At 39.0% G+C, this 19451-nt stretch overlaps 1 protein-coding gene, 1 long non-coding RNA gene and 2 pseudogenes across 2 annotated transcripts; 3 read left to right on the top strand and 1 right to left on the bottom strand.

Annotated features, from left to right (window-relative positions):
• The first annotated feature begins 4123 nt into the window (after nt 1–4123).
• On the top strand, nt 4124–7238 carry LOC126627893 (reticulon-like protein B16). The gene is made up of 5 exons (XM_050297465.1): nt 4124–4446; nt 5670–5850; nt 5983–6124; nt 6276–6345; nt 6573–7238. Exons 1-5 carry the CDS (start codon nt 4293–4295, stop codon nt 6737–6739), a joined length of 714 nt encoding a protein of 237 aa, XP_050153422.1. The 5' UTR covers nt 4124–4292; the 3' UTR covers nt 6740–7238.
• A 359-nt stretch (nt 7239–7597) lies between these two features.
• Nucleotides 7598–12204, top strand: LOC126627889 (uncharacterized; annotated as a pseudogene).
• A 5322-nt stretch (nt 12205–17526) lies between these two features.
• On the bottom strand, nt 17527–19451 carry LOC126627894 (phosphoglucan phosphatase LSF2, chloroplastic-like; annotated as a pseudogene).
• On the top strand, nt 18348–18986 carry LOC126627896 (uncharacterized). Its single transcript, XR_007625163.1, has 3 exons — nt 18348–18439; nt 18532–18678; nt 18814–18986. It is a non-coding gene; the product is annotated as an uncharacterized LOC126627896 (long non-coding RNA).

Genomic DNA, 19451 nt, shown 5'->3' with positions numbered 1-19451 from the left:
GTAGCAAGTGTCGAAGACACAAAATATGTTGAACCCTTTCGAAGCACGGTTGGCTTATGTATGGATGTGTTGGAATGTATGATGTTTATGTATGAATGTGTTGGAATGTATGATGTTTATGTATAAATGTGTTAGAATGTATGATGTTTACGTTGATTGATATGAGTGATGCTTATGAATGTTTTGCTATGCATGAAAGGATCCATGTTTTTGATATGTGAACAATGTTGGTTGTAACATTTAGTATCATATACTTTGTGTCAAGGTACGCACGTTGAAGCTCTGAGTTTGAGTATAAGGGTAGGTCAGCATAGACCAAGTGTTCCAATGCTAGGAACGCAAAAGACTCAGAAGAAGTTGTCTGAATTCCATCTTCTTTAAATATTTGTCGAATGGCTTGTGTGACAAAATATCTCAAGCAGTTGAGAGTCAAAACATTTGTAATGTGTATGCCTTTTTTATAATAGCATTTCCTTCAGTACCTAGTCCTCCATTTTGAAAGAGTAAGGCTTGGCCCAATATTCATAATAGTCGACGGAACGTTCACCTCTGGTTGTCTTGATACGAACTTTTATCCCACTTGTTGTAATGTGCTTGTTGAGAGTAAAAATCCTTCTTCTTACCAAGAGACAGATACGTTTGGTGACTTAGCGAGTAGCTAAATGAGGCATGAGATGATGCAATGAGTATCTGAATGGCCAATATCTTATCACTTGGTATAACTTGACCTCTACTTTCCACTTGTTGATAGGGGTTAACCATATGGGGGTTCCCTTGTTATGTCTTTGCTTCGGCATATACGTGGTTGTAAGCCTGTGCCATCACTTCAAAGCAAGTTTTCCAAGTGTTGGCATTGATCATGTACTTGAAGAAACAATCACGTAGGCCTGCCGTGAAGGCTTTGAGTTCGCATTTAATTGCCAATTTCCTCCTTATGCTGACAGAAAATTAAACTTTTATAAATAGCCAATTTCCTCCTTATGCTGGATTTTAAAATTTCCATCTATTTTGATCATCTGGTCAACACATGATGACTGTATGGTGGCATAAGAATGGAAGATTGGATGGATGAAAATTGGATGAATAATTTTAAAATCTAAACACTATGAGGGAAATTGGCTATTTTTAAAATTTTAGGGGGTAATTGGTTAAAATTAAAATTCATGAGGAAATTGGCTAGTTATAAAAGTTTATATGAATAATTGGCTAAAATTAAAGTTCGGGGAAATTGGCTAGTTATAAAAGTTCATGAGAATAATTGGCTAAAATTAAAGTTCAAGGAAAAACTATACAAGTTCGGAGGACAAACTTGCAAATACCTCTTTCTTATTTTCCAGTCTTTATTTAACGATCACGATTAAATCACTTTAATACTTGATGCTGTCTTATTAGACGAAAAAGAATCATACTCCCTACTATAGATGGTGGTTAATTCTCCTATCTCCAAAATTTTCTCCTTTTAATCTTTTTTTATCTTCTTATTTGAACGGTTACGATTAAACAACATCAACATTTTGTATTGTCTTTTTTGAGAGAAAGACAAAAATAAAAGTGAGAAAAGAGGGAAGGGAAATGAATTTAGAGGAAAAATAATCATACTCCATACTAAAGATGATGGTTAAGCCGTGACTTAAAAAATTTTATTTGAATATTCTATAGAAATCTCGAACCAAAAATAGAAAACAAAAAATGAGACTGAATCAACGACCTCTAAATCATATGTGCGAGTATATCACGAACAAAGAAAACTCTCTCGATTGGGAATACGGCCAATGTCATTTTTACTGTTGGGAGTCTCGCTTTCTTTGCAAAGAATTTCATGGTGAAGGGTGGATTAGAATATAAATTGTTTTGTTAATAGTTGTTACATGTTCATTTGTATTGAAGATTAAATATTTTATGTCTAATTGTCTACTACGGTCCGGCCAAATATCCAAACTTTATGGCACTTAGAATTTTGTAGATTTGAAAAACGTAGCGACTAAAAAGTTACAAATTCAGATTCTCTTTCGGATTTTGCGTCACGAGTTGGCGGATTGAACAATTCGGCTTTTAGTTTGTGTTAGGTGACTGAAAAGATGGATTAATAATTACAGTAAAATTTAACATAAATTATCTGAATTTCTGAATTTGTTATCACTATTAAGTGAGATACCGTTTGGTACGCAGACGGAACGGAACGAGACAGAACGGAATGGAAATGAAGGTCCATGCTACGTTTGGTGTACGCACACTCTGACAAGTTCAACCTTACCCGAGCCACTGCCGATGAGTCCAACGTCATCCCTCACATCTTCCGCCTAATCCTCGCCGTCCCATCCCTCGAGCGACAACGTCGACCACGTCTTGCTAGTGGGTGGTCTTGAGGTTTTTGCGGTGGAGGGTGACAGTCTTGTCGTGGCACTAGCAGGAAGAAGGAAGGCGGCGAGAGGAATGTGGGGTTGGGTTCAGATGGGTTTACTGAGATTGGGTTAGCCTGGGCTGCTGCGTTTATGGTGGAGGAGAAAGATGAGGCTACATGAGAAAGGGTAGACAGTAGGGGTGGGTTCGGTACGGTTATCGTACTAAAACTCTTGTACCAATTACCGTACCAAACTTTCGGTTTGGTAAAATCTATTACCATTACCATACCAAACTTTCGGTATACCGAAGTTCGGTATTGCCAACAATTCGATTGGCATGGTATGACAATAGTAATTGCCATTTTGTTTTGAGACAAAATCTGTTTTTGTTTTTTTAACCCAATTCAAGGGCAAAACTTTTTTTTTGGTACCTTTATATCATACATTATAGATTAAATTCATCATTCACAATTCACACACATAATAATTCAAATGATGCATCAAGATTCATCATGAAAATTAAGATTACAATCCAAATAGAAGTTACGAACCAAAACAAATAGAAGTTAATAATCCAAATAGAAATTAAAGTTTCAAACCAAATGAAAATTGGAAGTAAACTTTAAAAAGGAGAATTCATTGATCAGTTATTCAAGCTTGAGATGTCAAAGCTTTTGGAGGAGGCATTGAACTTGTAGAAGATTGAGTTTGTGTCAAGCCTACATTACAAACAAAGAAAACATATTAATTAGTAGCAAGAAGAATTAAAGTTGAAAACCATTTAATAACAATTTTACTGAAAAAATTAAAGCATATCTTTCTTGTTTTCTCTTCTTCAATTTCCTTGTAAAATTGAAGCATATCTTCCGTTGGTTCCTTGTAAAAGTTTACTTCATTTGCCCTAAGCCAACCACTAGTACGCACTAGTGCCTCCTTTATTTTAGGAGTCAAGGATACCCTAAAAGGGTCCACAACCCTCCTCTCTAGGCTAAATGCATTTTCACTAGCAACAGTAGAAGTGGAGGTTACAAAGATATTTTGGCTATTTGTGAAAAAATTAGGAACTCTTTTGTGTTTGATTTCCACAATTTCAAGAGATCAAAGTCATCAACAACAATACTAATATAAGTAGGGTTTTATTTTCAAATTATTGGAATATTATAAATATGTGTTATATAATTATCTATTATATAATTTATAAATGATATATTATATTGTATTTTCGGTATGGTACGGTAATATCGTGGTAATAGTATCCATTACCAATACCGTACCATGAAATTTTGGTACGGTACAATACCGTACCATTACTGATTGGTACAAAAAATTGGTATGGCACGGTTGGTACGGCAATTTGGCAAAAAAATACACCCTTAGTAGACAGTGAAATTAATGAAAAAGTAGAGAAGTATTGTTATCCAAAAAATTATAATTTTGTGTTGGAAAAAAGGTACAAAAAATTGATTAAAATCTATTCCACGAAACAATGCATTCCAGATAACTTGACTAAAATCAAGTCCCACTGCTTCCGTCCCATCCACGTGCCAGGTACCTGAGTTCTGAGACCTCGATTAAAAACTTACAGATATATTTTTAGGAAAACTAATGAAAAATGTTTGAAAATTTTGAATTTTAATAATAAGAACAAAATAAAGGGTAAAGTGAATAGTTCTATGATTGACTTTTTAGTGTAAAAATGTGGTTTTTCGTTAAAGTAAACAGTATCGAGTGCTTTTCGTTAAAGTTCCTGTATTTTTCCAAATTTCTTTTGGTACCCTGTTTTTGTCGTTACTCAATTGGACAGGTGTCCCGGCAAAGAATCCCGTGCAGACCAAAGTCTTCAAACGTCAGATGATTTAGATCATAACAGAGGAACCTGTTCTCTCCGTTTCAGTTATTCGAGGAACACCGACGAATTTCATAACTGCGTACTCTTCGTTGCTTTGCTTGATGGAGAATTCACAAGAATTATGCAGCACAGAGGGAGATGGGGATGGACGGAAGGCGGTGCCTTCCACTTCTTACACCGCCGCATCCTGCGGCGCTGCGTATCGGTTGTTTGGCCGTCAAGAGTCAGTGCACAATTGCTTGGGCGGCGGTCGAGGTGGGCAAAGATTGAAACTTTTTGTTTTATTTTGACTTTAATTATTGAAAGATTGAAACTTCTAGAACATTTCTGGAATTTGGGTTTGTGGGGTATCTCTATAATTTCCTTTCCATCTTTTAAATTTTGGGGGTTTTGTCACTTGATAATCTGCGAAAATGAAAATGTTGTGTTTTTAGCTTCTTGCGAAAACGAAAATGTTATGCCTTTTGGGTTCTTAATTATGTGAGATGAAGCAATATTGGGTTGCATTTAGTTTGTAGAATTGAATGGTCAACTTGAATGTAGTTCTGGTTTGTCTTGAAGTGTCTATGTTGCCGGTTGATTAGAAATTAGACCGGCGTTAGATGGCGAGAGTCAACGGATGAGTAAAGGCGTAATGTAGAGGTTGCGGTAAAGCGGGCAGTTGATTATTGTGCTCTTTAGTTGAAAAGAATGTGTGGTTAGTTGCAACTGCTGGAGGAAAAAGGATGCCTGAGAGTTAAAGAGGGGAAGAAGGAGGGTTTAATGGCATTCTTGGAGCGGAATCACTTGCATTTTTTTGTAGGAGAGCGCTGTGTCGCAAAGCTTGCTCCTTGAATTATGTGTTAGACTTGGGGAAACAGAAGAGCAAGCTAACTTTATTCGTTTCGTTGAGTTAATTTGCATCGTATTGACTCTACCAGCACATTCCTTACAAGAGTCGAAGTATCGTGAATCTGTGATAGAGGAGCAAATGCCATCGTTCCATAATGCAAGGTTTAAGCACAGCATATTTGTGTTATGATCTGATGCATGCAGACAAGTTTGAATCTGGTAGATATATCCTAGGCTTCTAGTTGTGCTCACCCAGTATGCCCCATTGTCCAGTTGTTTGGAATATCACATTTGCCTCTCAGTATGTGTGTACAAATTGCCTGGTTCTTTTCCTGTCACATTTGCTCTTCCTGAAGAGTCTTTTGTAAATGGCTAGGCTTGTTGTTCCCTCGTTATTCATTCATGCATATGTGAACAACTTGAATGTAGGAGTTGGATTTTAAGTATCTGAATATTGTAGTGACTGACCCGAGAATGGTTTTCACTTGTTAAAATAGAAAGTATCAAGTTAGTTTACATGAAATTGGCTGCCAATATCACTGTCTTACATCATTTCTTACCTGCAGCGTGTCTTTGCATATATGCCTATCTTGATTTGTCAACATTGTCTTTATTCTTTTCTTCACTGTATCTCTTTTTCTTTTTAGCTGCTGATATTTTGTTGTGGAAGCGGGGGCGTGTTTCCTTTGGCACTATCATTGTTGCTACAGTTTCTTGGCTTGTGTTCGAGCGGTCTGGACTATCATTCTTATCAATTTGTGCAGATGTCTTGCTGATTTTGGTTGTACTCTTATTCCTTTGTGCCAACTATGCTGATTTCAGAAATAAGTAAGAATTTCTACCCTCTTCCCTGGTATTTTATTACCCTAGAATTGGAACTGTTTTCAATTAGGATAACTATCATATTCCCTAGAATTGGGACTGTTTTCAATTAGGATAACTATCATATTCTTTGTGTAGACAACTGCAAACATTACCGGAGCTAGTTGTATCAGAGGAAATGGTTCATAATGTTGCAGCGTCGTTCCGTGTTAAAATCAACAATGTGCTGCTTATGGCTCATGACATCACTCTTGGCAAAGACTTTAGACTATTCTTCAAGGTCAGTATTAATGTTACGATAATAATACAGGAATCGCTGGGTTTGAATTATATTTGCAGGATCTATTTTATTTCTGAAACTACAAGGTGTTCACATGCTACTTTGCATCTGTAGCTATTACTGTCTTACCAAGCTACTATATTTTTGACAGGTGGTGGTTTGTTTGTGGCTCTTGTCCGTCATTGGCAGCTTTTTCTCCTTCTTTACGCTTGCCTATATCGGTGTGTGCTTCATCCTCCTGGGACTATCAAATGAATGATCTGTGATGTCTTGTATGGGGTTTTATTGGTATTATTTGGCATATCATGTAGCTATATGCAATGTTTGTATGACAGTTCTCCGGGAGAACTTCTCCCTTCCTGATTTTGCTTTACTATTCGTTCAGGTCTGAATACATTCATGTGCCTTGTGACGTTTTATACTAAAGAAAGTTCTTTCGTGGTCGCAGGTTCAATCTTGTCGATAACACTTCCAGCCTTATACAGCAAATATGAAGAGACCGTGGATAGGTGTTGCGGAAAGATCCACCGGCAGTTTTCAAAGCATTATAAAATAGTGGATGATGGTGTTTTCAACAAACTTCCCAGAAATGTACCCAAGGACAAAGATTCGTAATCCGGATCATTTAGATTCAGACGCTTAGTCATCAATATCGTACTGTCAGGTTTGATATTTCGTTATAAAGTCATTGATATGTTGCATACTTCGCTGCCGCTTCCTCATGCAAGGCCTGGCATAATTTTCCATTCTTTTCGTTCATGTTCCGTCAGGATATGAAACTTGAGGTATTCTTCAACGAGTGAACATTTCAATTGGCAATCTATGATATGCTTAATTTCACCATTTCGTTGCACGGTACAAGTCTGAAAGTTTTGCATCCAGATACAATGACATAAAGTTCGTTGCGGTTACAAGCATGGATGGAGCCAACTAAGGCTCACTAGTGGCAGATGCCCCCACTCGAGTGATTCGTTTGTTTAGTTGTAGACTACAATTATATAATACATATAAGTTAACTTTGAAGAAAATATATGTATCAAATATCCAACATACATTCGTTCTACTTATACTCTATATCAAATGTTATGTGAGCAATAGTGCTCTTGTTCTATCATTCAAATCGAAAAAAACTCTCTCACCTATTATGTACTTATATTTTTCTCATCACTTTGCTACTTTTCACTACTATATTGAAATTTTTGTAACATTGAAATTGTGATACATCATCGTTTGAAATCATCCTTAATATCATATTGTGTATAACCATACTATAATAAGGTTTTCTTAGTTGTTTTCGGTTGCCTTCACTAGAAAAAATTTCTGGATCCGTCTTACAAGTCAGAAAGTTTTGCATCCACATACGACGACATAAAGTTCGTTGCGCGGTACTGTTAGGCTCTGAACAATTGATTGACCTTGTTCACTGAAACACTGCAAACATCATCCGCGAACCAAACAAAGTGCACCTGCAACGAATATCGAATGAAAATGCCCGTGAGTTTTCAAGAACATTCAATTGATCAAGGGATTGATCGTATTAGTAAGGCCTTCCACAAATTCATCCATGAAAATGTAGGATACAAGCATACATACCTCCCCTAGGTCATTCACAAACTCCTTAATTTTAGATAAATGTACTGTGGTTGATTCATCGAACGAATATCTGAAATAATATGATAGTTGAGAAGAGATTAATCTGTCAATCAGTCAGTCGCTTACAACTTAAATTAAGAAGTGATTAATCTAACAACAAGTCAATGTGATCAGATTTTAAAACTGACGTCACTGTTGTTTTTATTTAACATTTAAAAAAAATGCATGGATCAATTTGAGACAAAAACAATAGATTGAGGGCCAAAGTAAAACCACCGCAGATTTCAGGGACCAAATTTTAATTAACTCTTCATTTTTCTTCTTCTTCGTTCTCTCAGACACCACTAATCGAACAAATCCAGTCCTCCATTTACACAGGAGCCATGAGCAGGTCCCGATTGGATACAATCCTCTCCACATTCGTCGTGGTGCACCCTCACGAGATCTCAGCTCTCCTCCACTCCTCATCCTGCTTCTTCTTCGTAAGCTCTCCTAATTCTCCAGTCCCTTTGCTAAATTTCGAAAACTGTGTTGTTTTTCTTTCAGCTAGATTTTGATTTCCCAATGCAGATTTTGTGCGCTTACTTTGTAGTGCTCCCGCTGCGCGATGAGGGTGCAATTTCCTTAGGCCTGTCGAACCTGCCGAGCCTGTTTGTGGGGTCATTGGTCCTCACATCGATTGCCGCACCAGTTGCAACTCTCATCTTCTCTTTGCCCAACGTTTCGAAAGGCAAGGTATGTGTGTATTTCCGCCATTTTTTTTCGATATAGGGAGTTCGAAATTGTGGTAAAGATTTGATTATTTTCATATGGGGTGTCTCTGTAACTTTATAGTTTTGGTTCAAAGGCAAAAGCGTGTAGCTAGTTCATGCCAGATTTTGATATGCGTGTGTTTCCGCCATTTTACGACATGCGCAGTTCGAAATTGTTGTTTTTGTGATAAAAATTGATTCTTTTGATATGGGGTGCTTCTGTAACTTGATAACTTTTGGTTGAAGAGTAAAAGGGTATAGCTGGTTCGTGCCAGGTTTTCGATATGTGTTTGTTTGCGTATCGCTCTGTAATAGTTGCTTCTTGAAATTCCAGGCTTTGGTTTTGATGCTCAGGTTTTTTAGTGTATCACTTGTTGCATTCTTCTTTCTATGGCGTGCTTCGTCAGCTGGATCACAAGCTGAGGTGAAGGTGAGATGATATCTCATTAGGGTACAGTTTGTTTCTGATTTGTTTGCTTTTTACACTCTTGAAATATGTTTGTATTGTACCGAATGGTTCCCTTGTGTATGGCTAGGGCTTGGTCAGTATAGACACCGCGTCAGTAAATGACGAAAAGGTAGTTGTTAATCAAGCTGGTACAGCATATTCTGTAGCATGGGAGAACCTTGGCCGGTTCTATGTCTCGGTCAGAATTGCATTGTTCCTCTGGGTATGATGAATATATCTAATTGCTTTTTTTTAATATCTATTGGGATCTATTTCGGATATGTAAAGTAATTTGTTTATCAAACTTTATGTAGTGATAAAAATTTATGCTTTATTTTGAAGATTGCCCTACTTAATCTAATTACAATTTCCTCGACTTGGGCTAGAATAATCGATGTCATGGACTGTGAGGTATGTATCCTATCCCTGCCACACAAATGTGATTGCAATACGAATTTTTGTTACACTTGTAACTAGATGTGTATTCAGTCAGGTTCAAGATTATTTGGTTTTATTGGTGCCGGTGCCACACTAGGCCAGCTTTTTGGGTCATTGTTTGCGACGGGAATGGCTAGGTTGGGGCCATGTATGTTTTCTTATTCAGTCTTTTGGAATTTGATAGTACCTGTGTGTGATATGTCTTAAACCATGGATTGATTTGTTGCAGTTCTACTGCTATTTTCTGCTTTATTAATGGAGTTCGCTGCCCAGTCATCAAAAGGGATAACCCTGGATTTATCTCATTTCCCTGAGAATTATCTCCCATCAGGTTAAATCATATTATCAATTTCATTTGGCACTGGAATCTGCGATATTGTTGCATGAAAAAACTAAATATTTTATAAAGCACAGCCTAGAGTCAAGACACTGAACTCTCTGTTACAATTTGTAATAATATCTGTTGTTTCTCCATATTAAGTAAATTATGAGCTATTAGAATGTCGTAAGTGATCTTGTCTTGGAATGTTATTTCATGGGTTCAGACATGCGGTGAATTTTCGTGTGCCAATTAAGTTTGAAATTTATTGGGATTCAAATTATTTAGTGAATTTTCTTTCAAACTATTTCCAGCCCAACTGCAGTTGAACAATCCTGAAAAAACTATAAGCTTGCATTCTTTGAAGTAACATGTACAATATATAAGTTGTTATATAACTTTATTTCTTGACATGGTTTCTTTTTTTCATTGTTAGAGAATCTGACCCCGATCGGAAGAATGAGTCTGATGGGCAAACCATGCACAACAAGGGAAATTCTCCCAAGTCCCCTACTCCGGTGGTGAAGCCTCAGATGTGGACCATTTTAGATGGATTTTGGCTTATATTGTCATCATCTTACTTGTTGTATGTGTCCTTGTTCCTGTGGTTGAGTGCAGTTATCTCTTCATTCTTCTATTTTCAGGTAAGACGTCACAAGGTCTAACTTAATTCTAAATTAGCGTCTCTATCTGATACTATATTACCTGACTTGACTCAAAATGGATTCTTGTCTGCGGATATGTTGCTCTCCCCATATATTTTTATTTTCCGTTTCTCCTGTTTTCTGTGTTCCGTCTTTCATTCTTTCTGTCTTTCAGCTGATTTTTATCTCTGATTTTTTGTAACTGCAGAAAGTGAGTGTAATTGCCATGACTGTTACTACCTCTCTTGGAAGAAGAAAATTGCTGGCTCAGATAAACAGCTTTATTGCTGTTTTTATCCTTGCCGGACAACTTACCATAACAGTAGGCTGTTCTTCGGAGATTTTGTTTTATAGTTGATATTTTGTCTAGTTTCTATGGTAACTAACGTGAGATATCCTTTGTAGAATATTTTCTTAGCTCATTGCTTGCTAAAAGCGGGTCCTTAGTTAGTTTCATGTATGCAGCTGCTTTTAACATTATCACTTTTCTGCTTTCCTGCTGAAGTCAATTTAGTGTCCTATCCTGTTATGTTTCTGAAGGAAAGAAAGCTTGTCTCAGGCCTGGAGGAGGATGACTTATGATCAACACGTTCCTATTTCTAGGTGTCACAAGAAAAATTAAAAATTCTGAAAGCAAATTAGAGAGTGGTTATAGTGCTGACTTTTTGGTTTTGGTAGTGGTTATAGAATGAATTTTGCTTTGAAAGTGCAATGCAACTGATCTACGACGTTGTTACACTGTTTATTTACTGTCATGAAATTCCAACAAATGTTTCCACAGATGTGTATGCTTTGTATCATACATCAATATTGGTATTTGGGTATAATCACTTCGTGTGTTTTATCACAGGGGCGTTTTCTAACTATAGTGGGGGTTACTACAGCTATATGCGCGGCTCCATTTGTTGCCTTCTTAAATTTGGTTGCTATTGCTGTCTGGCCAACTTGGGTAGCCATCGCAGTGTCTGAGACCTTGCGGAAGGTTTGTATTTTCTAACTTCTGAGTTGCGATTTCCCTTTCACAGTTTATCTTATAGCTTAATCCAACCATGACATCTGCATGTAATTTGCTAAAAAATGTTAATTTTATGTAATAAGCATAGGTGAACTTTCTTTCATTTGGATAAAAACGATGGTCAAAATCTCATATGAGAGGAGTGCGAAGTTGGATCTTACGGCTTTCTTTTTGTGTTTCTGTGCAGTTTGTTACTTATGTTCTGACCAGACCAGGTAGAGAACTCCTGTTTACTGTCGTCTCGCAGGATGAAAAATACAAAGCCAAGGCACGAGTTTCTGAATTCTTTTTGACATTTAAAATAATTTCGATTTGATTTCTTTGTCAAGCGTGTTCATCTACCGAGGATTTCTTATTGGTGCCCTATATTGCATTAATCATGTACCGTGAAATTTTAAGCAGATCACCAACAATTTGAAACATTATTAACCGAGTCTGTTATATTGCAGGTTTGCATCGATGTGTTTGTTCAACGACTAGGAGATGCTACAGCAGCAGGAATGTACAAGCTACTTTTCAGCACTCTTAACGGAAGAGCGCCAACTGTCTCTCTCTACGGCCTGCCTGTATGTTTGAATTTTGAAGCATTTGCAGTTTTTTTGTTTCGGGTTATTTATCTCGAACAACGATGAACTAATGCTGATCCTCCTTGTTCTTCTCCAGGTCTGTTTGCTATGGATAGTTATTGCGTTTCATTTAGGTCGCCGTCAAGCTGAACTCGCAAAACTCCGGACACATTCCACTTCCTAATGTTTCTTGAACACATTTTTTTGCTGTTTATCTACTGTAAGAAAAACCGAAAATAACATCGAGCATGTTGGCTCGGAGATAGATGTACGATGATGTACGAAATGCAAGTTCTTTCAGCTCATGTGTGAGTAAATTTAGCAATCGAATAGTCACCGTTGGATCACTAGTTCTAAACTGAAACGAAACTGTACTGGGAACAAAACTGCAGTTAAAATTCTTGAAAGGCGTCCGGCGGATCGAGTATTGCCCAGAAATTAACCCGCCGCCTATCCCCTGTACCAACTCTATGCTGCATTGCGTTGATCAACAATGTTTTCAGCTTCTAATGGCATGGGAACCTGTCAATCATCGGCATACCTTCACAATATTAACAAGCAGGAGATTGTAAAAGGTGAAAAGTAAAGATAAAGATGCCAAGTCATAACAGTTCATATAATTGTAGTTAGAAAATCATTCTTGTTATAACTGTATTATTACAATTGTATAGTTTAGTTAGGTGGTTATGTTTACAGGCTGTCATAGATATTTTGGTACATAGCCTTAACTATATATAGTTATCGAAATGTAAGTGTAAAGATGAGTTGTGAAAAGTAAATGAGAAGAGGAATATTAAGATAGAAATAATCTCTCTGTTCTTTAAGTTTCTTTATGGTATTAATCGCCGCCGCCTCACGCTCTCTTCGATCATCCTCTCTTCCGCCGTGCTCTCGTCTCCGTTCACTCATCTCATCTTCGATCTGTGAGATATTACTAGTGTTGTTCTTCGATCTCGCATCTTGGATCTTACATCTTGTTATCTGATGGCGTCGCCCACCGGTTCCTCTTCTCCGACTCCGAATCCCAATTTCTCTTCTTCAAACCCTAATTTGTCCAATTCGTACGCTTCTCTCACGATTCAGAACATTGGCAGCATGGTGCCGATCAAGCTCAAGCGTTCGAATTACCTACCATGGTGTGCTCTCTTTGCCCCTATTCTTCGCCGGTACAAGCTTCTCGGACTCATTGATGGCACTGAGCCCTGTCCGGCGCCATTTCTACCAGATCGATCGATTAATCCTGCTTTCGAGATTTGGTATGAGAAAGATCAGAATCTTCTCATCTGGTTCAATTCAACACTTTCTGAAGAAGTCATTCCCTTCACTGTCGGTGTTTCGTCTTCCAGAGATCTGTGGCTTAAACTTGAGCAGCGCTTCGGTGGTGTTTCTGATGCGCACATTCATCAGCTTCGTTCTCGCCTTCAGTGCATTCAGAAGAACTCTCAATCAATGGCGGATTATCTGCAGCAGATCAAAGAAATTTCAGATTCACTCACTGCAGCATGCGCTTCGATTTCAGATCGAGATCTAATTGCTGCTACCCTGGCTGGTCTTCCTGATGAGTTCGAATCATTCATCGACTCCATCATGCTTCGTCTCTCTTCCACATCTCTTGATGAGTTGCACGGATTATTACTCACCAAAGAGCTTTCCATGAATCGACGGAAGCAACTTGCCTCTTCTGCACCTACTGAACCGTTTCATGCTCTCTCGGTTCACGCTTCACCGCCTCTTCTTCCTACACCACCTCAGGCTTTTGCTGCTCAACAGCCTCCTCTCCATAACTCTTCTCGATATAACTCCTATCGTGGCCGGAATAATCGATTTTCTAATAATCGAGGTCATAGAGGCAATCATCGGGGCAACTACACTCATGGCTTCACTTCTGGATCCAATCGTGGTCAGCATTCCTCCTCTCGTGGTTCATTTTCATCGGGTGCTCGTAATTCCTGCCAGATCTGTGGGAATACAAGTCATGAGGCAATCGATTGCTTTGATCGCATGAATCCAGATATTTCTGGTAAAATCCCTCCAGCAAAGCTTGCTGCAATGTGTGCGCACTATCATGCCAAGTCCTCTTCTCCTTCCTGGCTCATTGATTCTGGAGCAACTTCTCACATAACCAATGACATCTCCAACATCTCGTCTCCATCTCCTTATACTGGTGAAGATAAAGTCTACATTGGTGATGGTAAAGGTCTTCCCATCACTCATACTGGTTCCTCTTTGTTACATGCTCCTCATCATTCCTTTAAATTGAACAATGTACTTCATGTTCCTCAAATGAAGCACAACTTATTGTCTGCTTTTCAATTTGTTAATGACAATTCATGTTCATTAACCCTTGACTCTGATGGATCCTCTGTAAAGGATCGTTCTACGGGGAAGATGCTTTTGCGGGGACCCGTTAGAGATGGATCCTATCCTTTGCAAAGCTTTCCTTCCAGAGGTATCTCTTCTGTTTCTTCATCAGCATTTGTCAGTATTAAAGCTCCAGTGAAGATTTGGCACAGTCGATTGGGTCATCCCTCCTCTACCATTTTTCGGAAAGTAATCTCTAGTAATCGTCTTGCACTGCATGGTAAATCCTCAGTTGACTTCTTCTGCTCAGATTGTGCCATTGCTAAGAATCACAAACTGCCCTTTTCTCCTGCTAAGTCATCAACTCCTCATAGTTTAGCTTTAATTCATTGTGATGTATGGGGACCTGCCCCTGTGACTTCTGTGAGTGGTTTTCAGTATTATCTGTTGTTAGTAGATGATTACACCAGATATAGCTGGTTCTTTCCATTAAGAAGAAAATCTGAGGTGTTTTCTACCTTTGTAAATTTCAAGAACTATGTGGAAAAATCTGTTGGCAATCCAATAAAGACTATACGTTCTGATTCAGGGGGTGAGTTCACTAGTGCTTCTTTTCAGTCTTATCTCAATTTGCATGGCATTTCTCATCAGTACAGCTGCCCACATACACCTGAACAGAATGGATGTGTAGAACGCAAGCATCGACATCTTGTAGAAACAGCACGAACACTGTTAGTCGCTTCTCAAGTCCCTTCAGTTTATTGGGTTGAAGCCTTCTCCACTGCCATTTACTTGATCAACAGGTTACCCATTTCTGGTCTTCTAAAATCTCCATGGGAGTTACTATTTCACACACTCCCTGACTACACTCGCCTACGGGTCTTTGGGTGTAGTTGCTTCCCATGGTTAAAACCTTATGTTCACTCTAAACTTGATGGCAAAAGCAAGCAGTGTGTTTTTCTTGGGTACAGCTTACAACATAAGGGTTATAGGTGCTTAGACATAGCCACTGCCCGAGTTTACATCTCTCGGCATGTCCAATTTGATGAGAACTCATTTCCCTTCACTACCAAGACATCTTCATTCTCTTCTTCTACCCTTCCTATCTCTCCTACCTTTGATCTACATTTTCCTATTTCTACCCTCACCTCTGCTCCAACATGCTCTCCTCCTATCAACCCTATTACCCCTGCTTCCTCTCCTACTGCTCCTGTCTCCCAAGTCCCGATTCAATCTCCATCACCTCCTCCACCTTTGCCAAGTCATAACACACATCCAATGGTCACTCGATCGAAAAATGGTATTTTTAAGCCTCGGGCCTACAATGCTACCAAACATCCCCTCTCATCCTCTATTGATTATATCCCCACCACTTACAATCAAGCTTCTAAGTTTGCTGAGTGGAGAACTGCAATGCAGGCCGAATTTAATGCCCTCCAATCCATTGGTACATGGATTTTGGTTCCTCCTTCTTCCAATCAGAATATTGTTGGCTGTAAATGGGTATTTCGAATCAAAAAGAAGCCTGATGGAACAGTTGACAGGTATAAAGCCCGGCTTGTTGCCAAGGGCTTTCACAAACAAGAGGGTCTAGACTATCAAGAGACATTCAGTCCTGTCGCCAAGCCTGTCACCATTCGCATACTGTTAACCTTTGCTGTCCAGTTTAATTGGTTTCTTCATCAACTCGATATTAGCAATGCTTTTCTTCATGGGGATTTAAAGGAAGAAGTCTTCATGCATCAGCCACCTGGTTTCAGTGATCCAAACTATCCAAATCATGTGTGTAAATTGAAAAAGTCCCTGTATGGACTCAAACAGGCTCCACGGGCATGGTTTGATAAGCTGTTTCAGTCTCTTCAGTCTCTCGGCTTTACTCAGTCCTCCTCTGATGCATCTCTCTTTGTTCTCAAGGCTCCAGTTCTTGTGGTTGTACTTGTCTATGTAGATGATATCTTGGTCAGTGGTCCGGATTCTTCAGCCTGCCATCTGTTCATTCAGAAGCTAAGTTCTTTGTTTCCTGTCAAAGACTTAGGACCCTTACATTACTTCTTGGGACTTGAAGTCCAACGCACCACAAACGGATTATTTTTACATCAAGGGAAATATTTGTTGGATCTTTTGCACAAGACAAAAATGGAGGGTGCTAAGCCTTGTTCGACACCTCTTGGTACTGTCAAACTGGATCACAGTGGTACACCTTTGGCAAATCCAACCGAGTATCGATCCATTGTGGGAGGTCTTCAGTATCTCACTTGGACTCGGCCTGATATCTCCTTTGCCGTCAACCAAGTATGCCAATTTATGCATACTCCTACTGACTTACATCTGCAAGCTGCCAAGAGAATTTTGCGTTTTCTCAAAGGTACATCTTCTCATGGCATCTGGTTTCTTAAGGGTCCTCTTACTCTATCAGCTTACTCTGATGCCGACTGGGCTGGCTGCCCTTTTGATAGACGATCCACGAGTGGATTTTGTGTGTATCTTGGCTCCAATTTAGTCAGCTGGAGTGCTAAAAAGCAGTCTACAGTAGCTCGTTCTTCTACTGAGGCTGAATATCGGTCTCTTGCTCACACTGCCGCTGACATTACCTGGATCTGCAAGGTTTTCAGAGATTTTGGTTTCCCCCTCCCGCTCCAACCTACCATCTGGTGCGACAACATCTCTGCCATTTCACTTGCATCCAACCCTGTTTTTCATGCCCGCACTAAGCACGTGGAGATCGATTACCACTATATCAGGGAGCTGGTCCTTGCTAATCTGGTTAAAATTCAGTATGTTTGTAGTCAGGATCAGATCGCCGATATTCACACCAAATCTCTGTCTAAACATCGGTTTCTCTTCCTTCAATCCAAGCTCTCTCTTGGCACTCCTAGTCTTTCCAAGCTCAGCTTGAGGGGGTGTAAAGATAAAGATGCCAAGTCATAACAGTTCATATAATTGTAGTTAGAAAATCATTCTTGTTATAACTGTATTATTACAATTGTATAGTTTAGTTAGGTGGTTATGTTTACAGGCTGTCATAGATATTTTGGTACATAGCCTTAACTATATATAGTTATCGAAATGTAAGTGTAAAGATGAGTTGTGAAAAGTAAATGAGAAGAGGAATATTAAGATAGAAATAATCTCTCTGTTCTTTAAGTTTCTTTAAAAAGGCCATTGTTCGTTCATGCGTAGAGAACGCCGGAAATCATACAACGCGAAAAAGTATGTTTCAGGGCAATTTCCGGCACCAGTGTCTTCGGACATGGCCCAAATGTTCCTGAGCACACTGTCTATGGTTATAAATTGAAGTTTAAGACGAGAAGTACTTACCGAAATGATCAAGTTCCGCGGAGAGAACACACGCGGTCTCTAATCAAGTTCCTTTCCCAATCTGCTATGTCCTCAAATGCATACTCAGGAAGATTCTCAAGGGGCTCTTTCCATGGATCTTTTTTGGTCAGATCGTAGGTAGCTCCGCTTATCGCCATCTTACTTGGCCCGCAAGGTCTCTTGGAAGTAAGACTGACTGTGTAGCTATCAATTTCAAACAATTCGTTAACTGAAGAAACGGAAAATCTCAATGCCATTTAGACTTCATCGAGGCCTCAATACTTCACTGGAAGTCCGGAACACTAAAACGGCCGTAAAAGGGTCCGGCATTGTGCGATTTCTTGATGGAAAGAAGCAGAAATATGTAGAGAAACAAGGACTCACATTCATTCCAAGGAACCAGTATATGTAAGCAACTGCAACAGCCGGAGCCCTTCCCAAACCAGCAGTGCAATGCGCACACACTTTTCCTTTTCCCTTGGAGACGGCCCATTCGAGCGATGCAACTGCTTTAGGTAGACCATTCTGCAAGGAAAGAAAGATTATGTTATGCCGGTCATTTTAGTATAAATATGGGTCTCCTCATGAGCCGGATTCCAAGTCATCGGTCATCAGTGTGCAGTTCATGCCTGAAAATTGAACACGAGCAATCACGTTAGTTGAAGCAACTGGAATCGATTGCATGGTAGTAAGGTACTAATTTCTCTACTCTTACGTAGTACCGTATTTGTTCATTTTCTTCAACGTTTATCCCAAATGTAAAACCTGAAATTCCGGTCACTTAAACTTCACTTATCACCATTGTCCCTAGTCATTCCAAATTCGTAAAAAGACGTCCTGAATCACTAGTCACTTACAAAAAGAAACGTCCTAATCCTCGACAACTTCAGCAACATGTCAGTGCTGCTGCTCAAAATCGTGGTAATCTACGCAGACTGATATCTGATGTGATCGTAAGTAGCTAATTATTCGAAGTTACTGCAAAGTACTGAACTTTTCGCATCGCCTATCAGATACAAAAACAGTTTTCTGGACCAAAGAGAAGGAAAAGAAAAGGAAAAACAGTTTCTGCAATGCAGTGCATACTTTCTTCTTGTGACACCCGCTCCTCCATTAGGGGAATAAAAGTTGAACTGGTGCCAGAATTTCTTACAGAAAAGGTGCAATGAAAAGTTAATAGTTAGTATCTTAAAGCACTAATCCTACATTTAAGTAGAGATCAAAAGTGTGCAACTGAGTTATAATATATAATCTAAAGTTTGTACACATGAACTAAAAACCTACAAATGCTCCAGTTAAAAGATACGACTATGAGACGGAGGGTCAGAGCAAAAAGGCGAGAGGAAGACTTAAGAAGACTTTGAAAGAGACTAAAAGACATGGAGTGCTTAGAGCTAACGGAAGACTTGATGCAAAACTGAGCGCAGTGACGTTCTAGAATTCATTCAAATGACCCCACTTTGTAGAATAAGGCTTGGTTGTTGTTGTAACATAGCCTTAAATTTGGTTTGTATAAAAATTGCATTTAGCGCTTTCAAGTTTCAATCTTTAGATCAAACCACACAACTAATCAGAAAATAGAGAAAAGCCCACAAAAGATAACAAAATACAGAATCATCAATCCATCAAAAGTGAAAAGCAAGCCGAAATTACAGAAATGTAAACGTGGGGAAATTACGAGACTGACCCAGATCATGGTGGTACTCGTAGGGGTTCTTCATCATCTTCTTCATGGCAGTGTTGTACTCCTCCATCGTGTTCTTGGAACTGGAGGGTCTGCTGCTGTGGGTTTCTGGGAATCCACAATAAATTTGTTGGGTTTCTGGGAATTATTGGAACCCATTAAATAATTGCATGGAGACCTTTAAAACGCATCGTTTTCAAGCGGAGCTATGAAGACTGAGCCAAAGCAACTGTTGCCTACACTTGCCAT

Source organism: Malus sylvestris, chromosome 7, assembly GCF_916048215.2.
Source record: "Malus sylvestris chromosome 7, drMalSylv7.2, whole genome shotgun sequence".
NCBI classification, from domain to species: Eukaryota; Viridiplantae; Streptophyta; class Magnoliopsida; order Rosales; family Rosaceae; genus Malus; species Malus sylvestris.
The sequence above is the reverse complement of the archived record's forward strand: the minus strand, read 5'-3'. Positions and strand labels throughout refer to the sequence as shown.

What these genes read in the sequence shown, in the direction of transcription:
- LOC126627893 (XM_050297465.1), top strand. Translation starts at nt 4,293, where the DNA reads ATGGAGAATTCACAAGAATTATGCAGCACAGAGGGAGATGGGGATGGA. An exon ending in ACTTTAGACTATTCTTCAAG is followed by an intron (nt 6,125 to 6,275) that starts GTCAGTATTAAT and finishes TATTTTTGACAG; the next exon opens with GTGGTGGTTTGTTTGTGGCT. An exon ending in CTTTACGCTTGCCTATATCG is followed by an intron (nt 6,346 to 6,572) that starts GTGTGTGCTTCA and finishes TCGTGGTCGCAG; the next exon opens with GTTCAATCTTGTCGATAACA.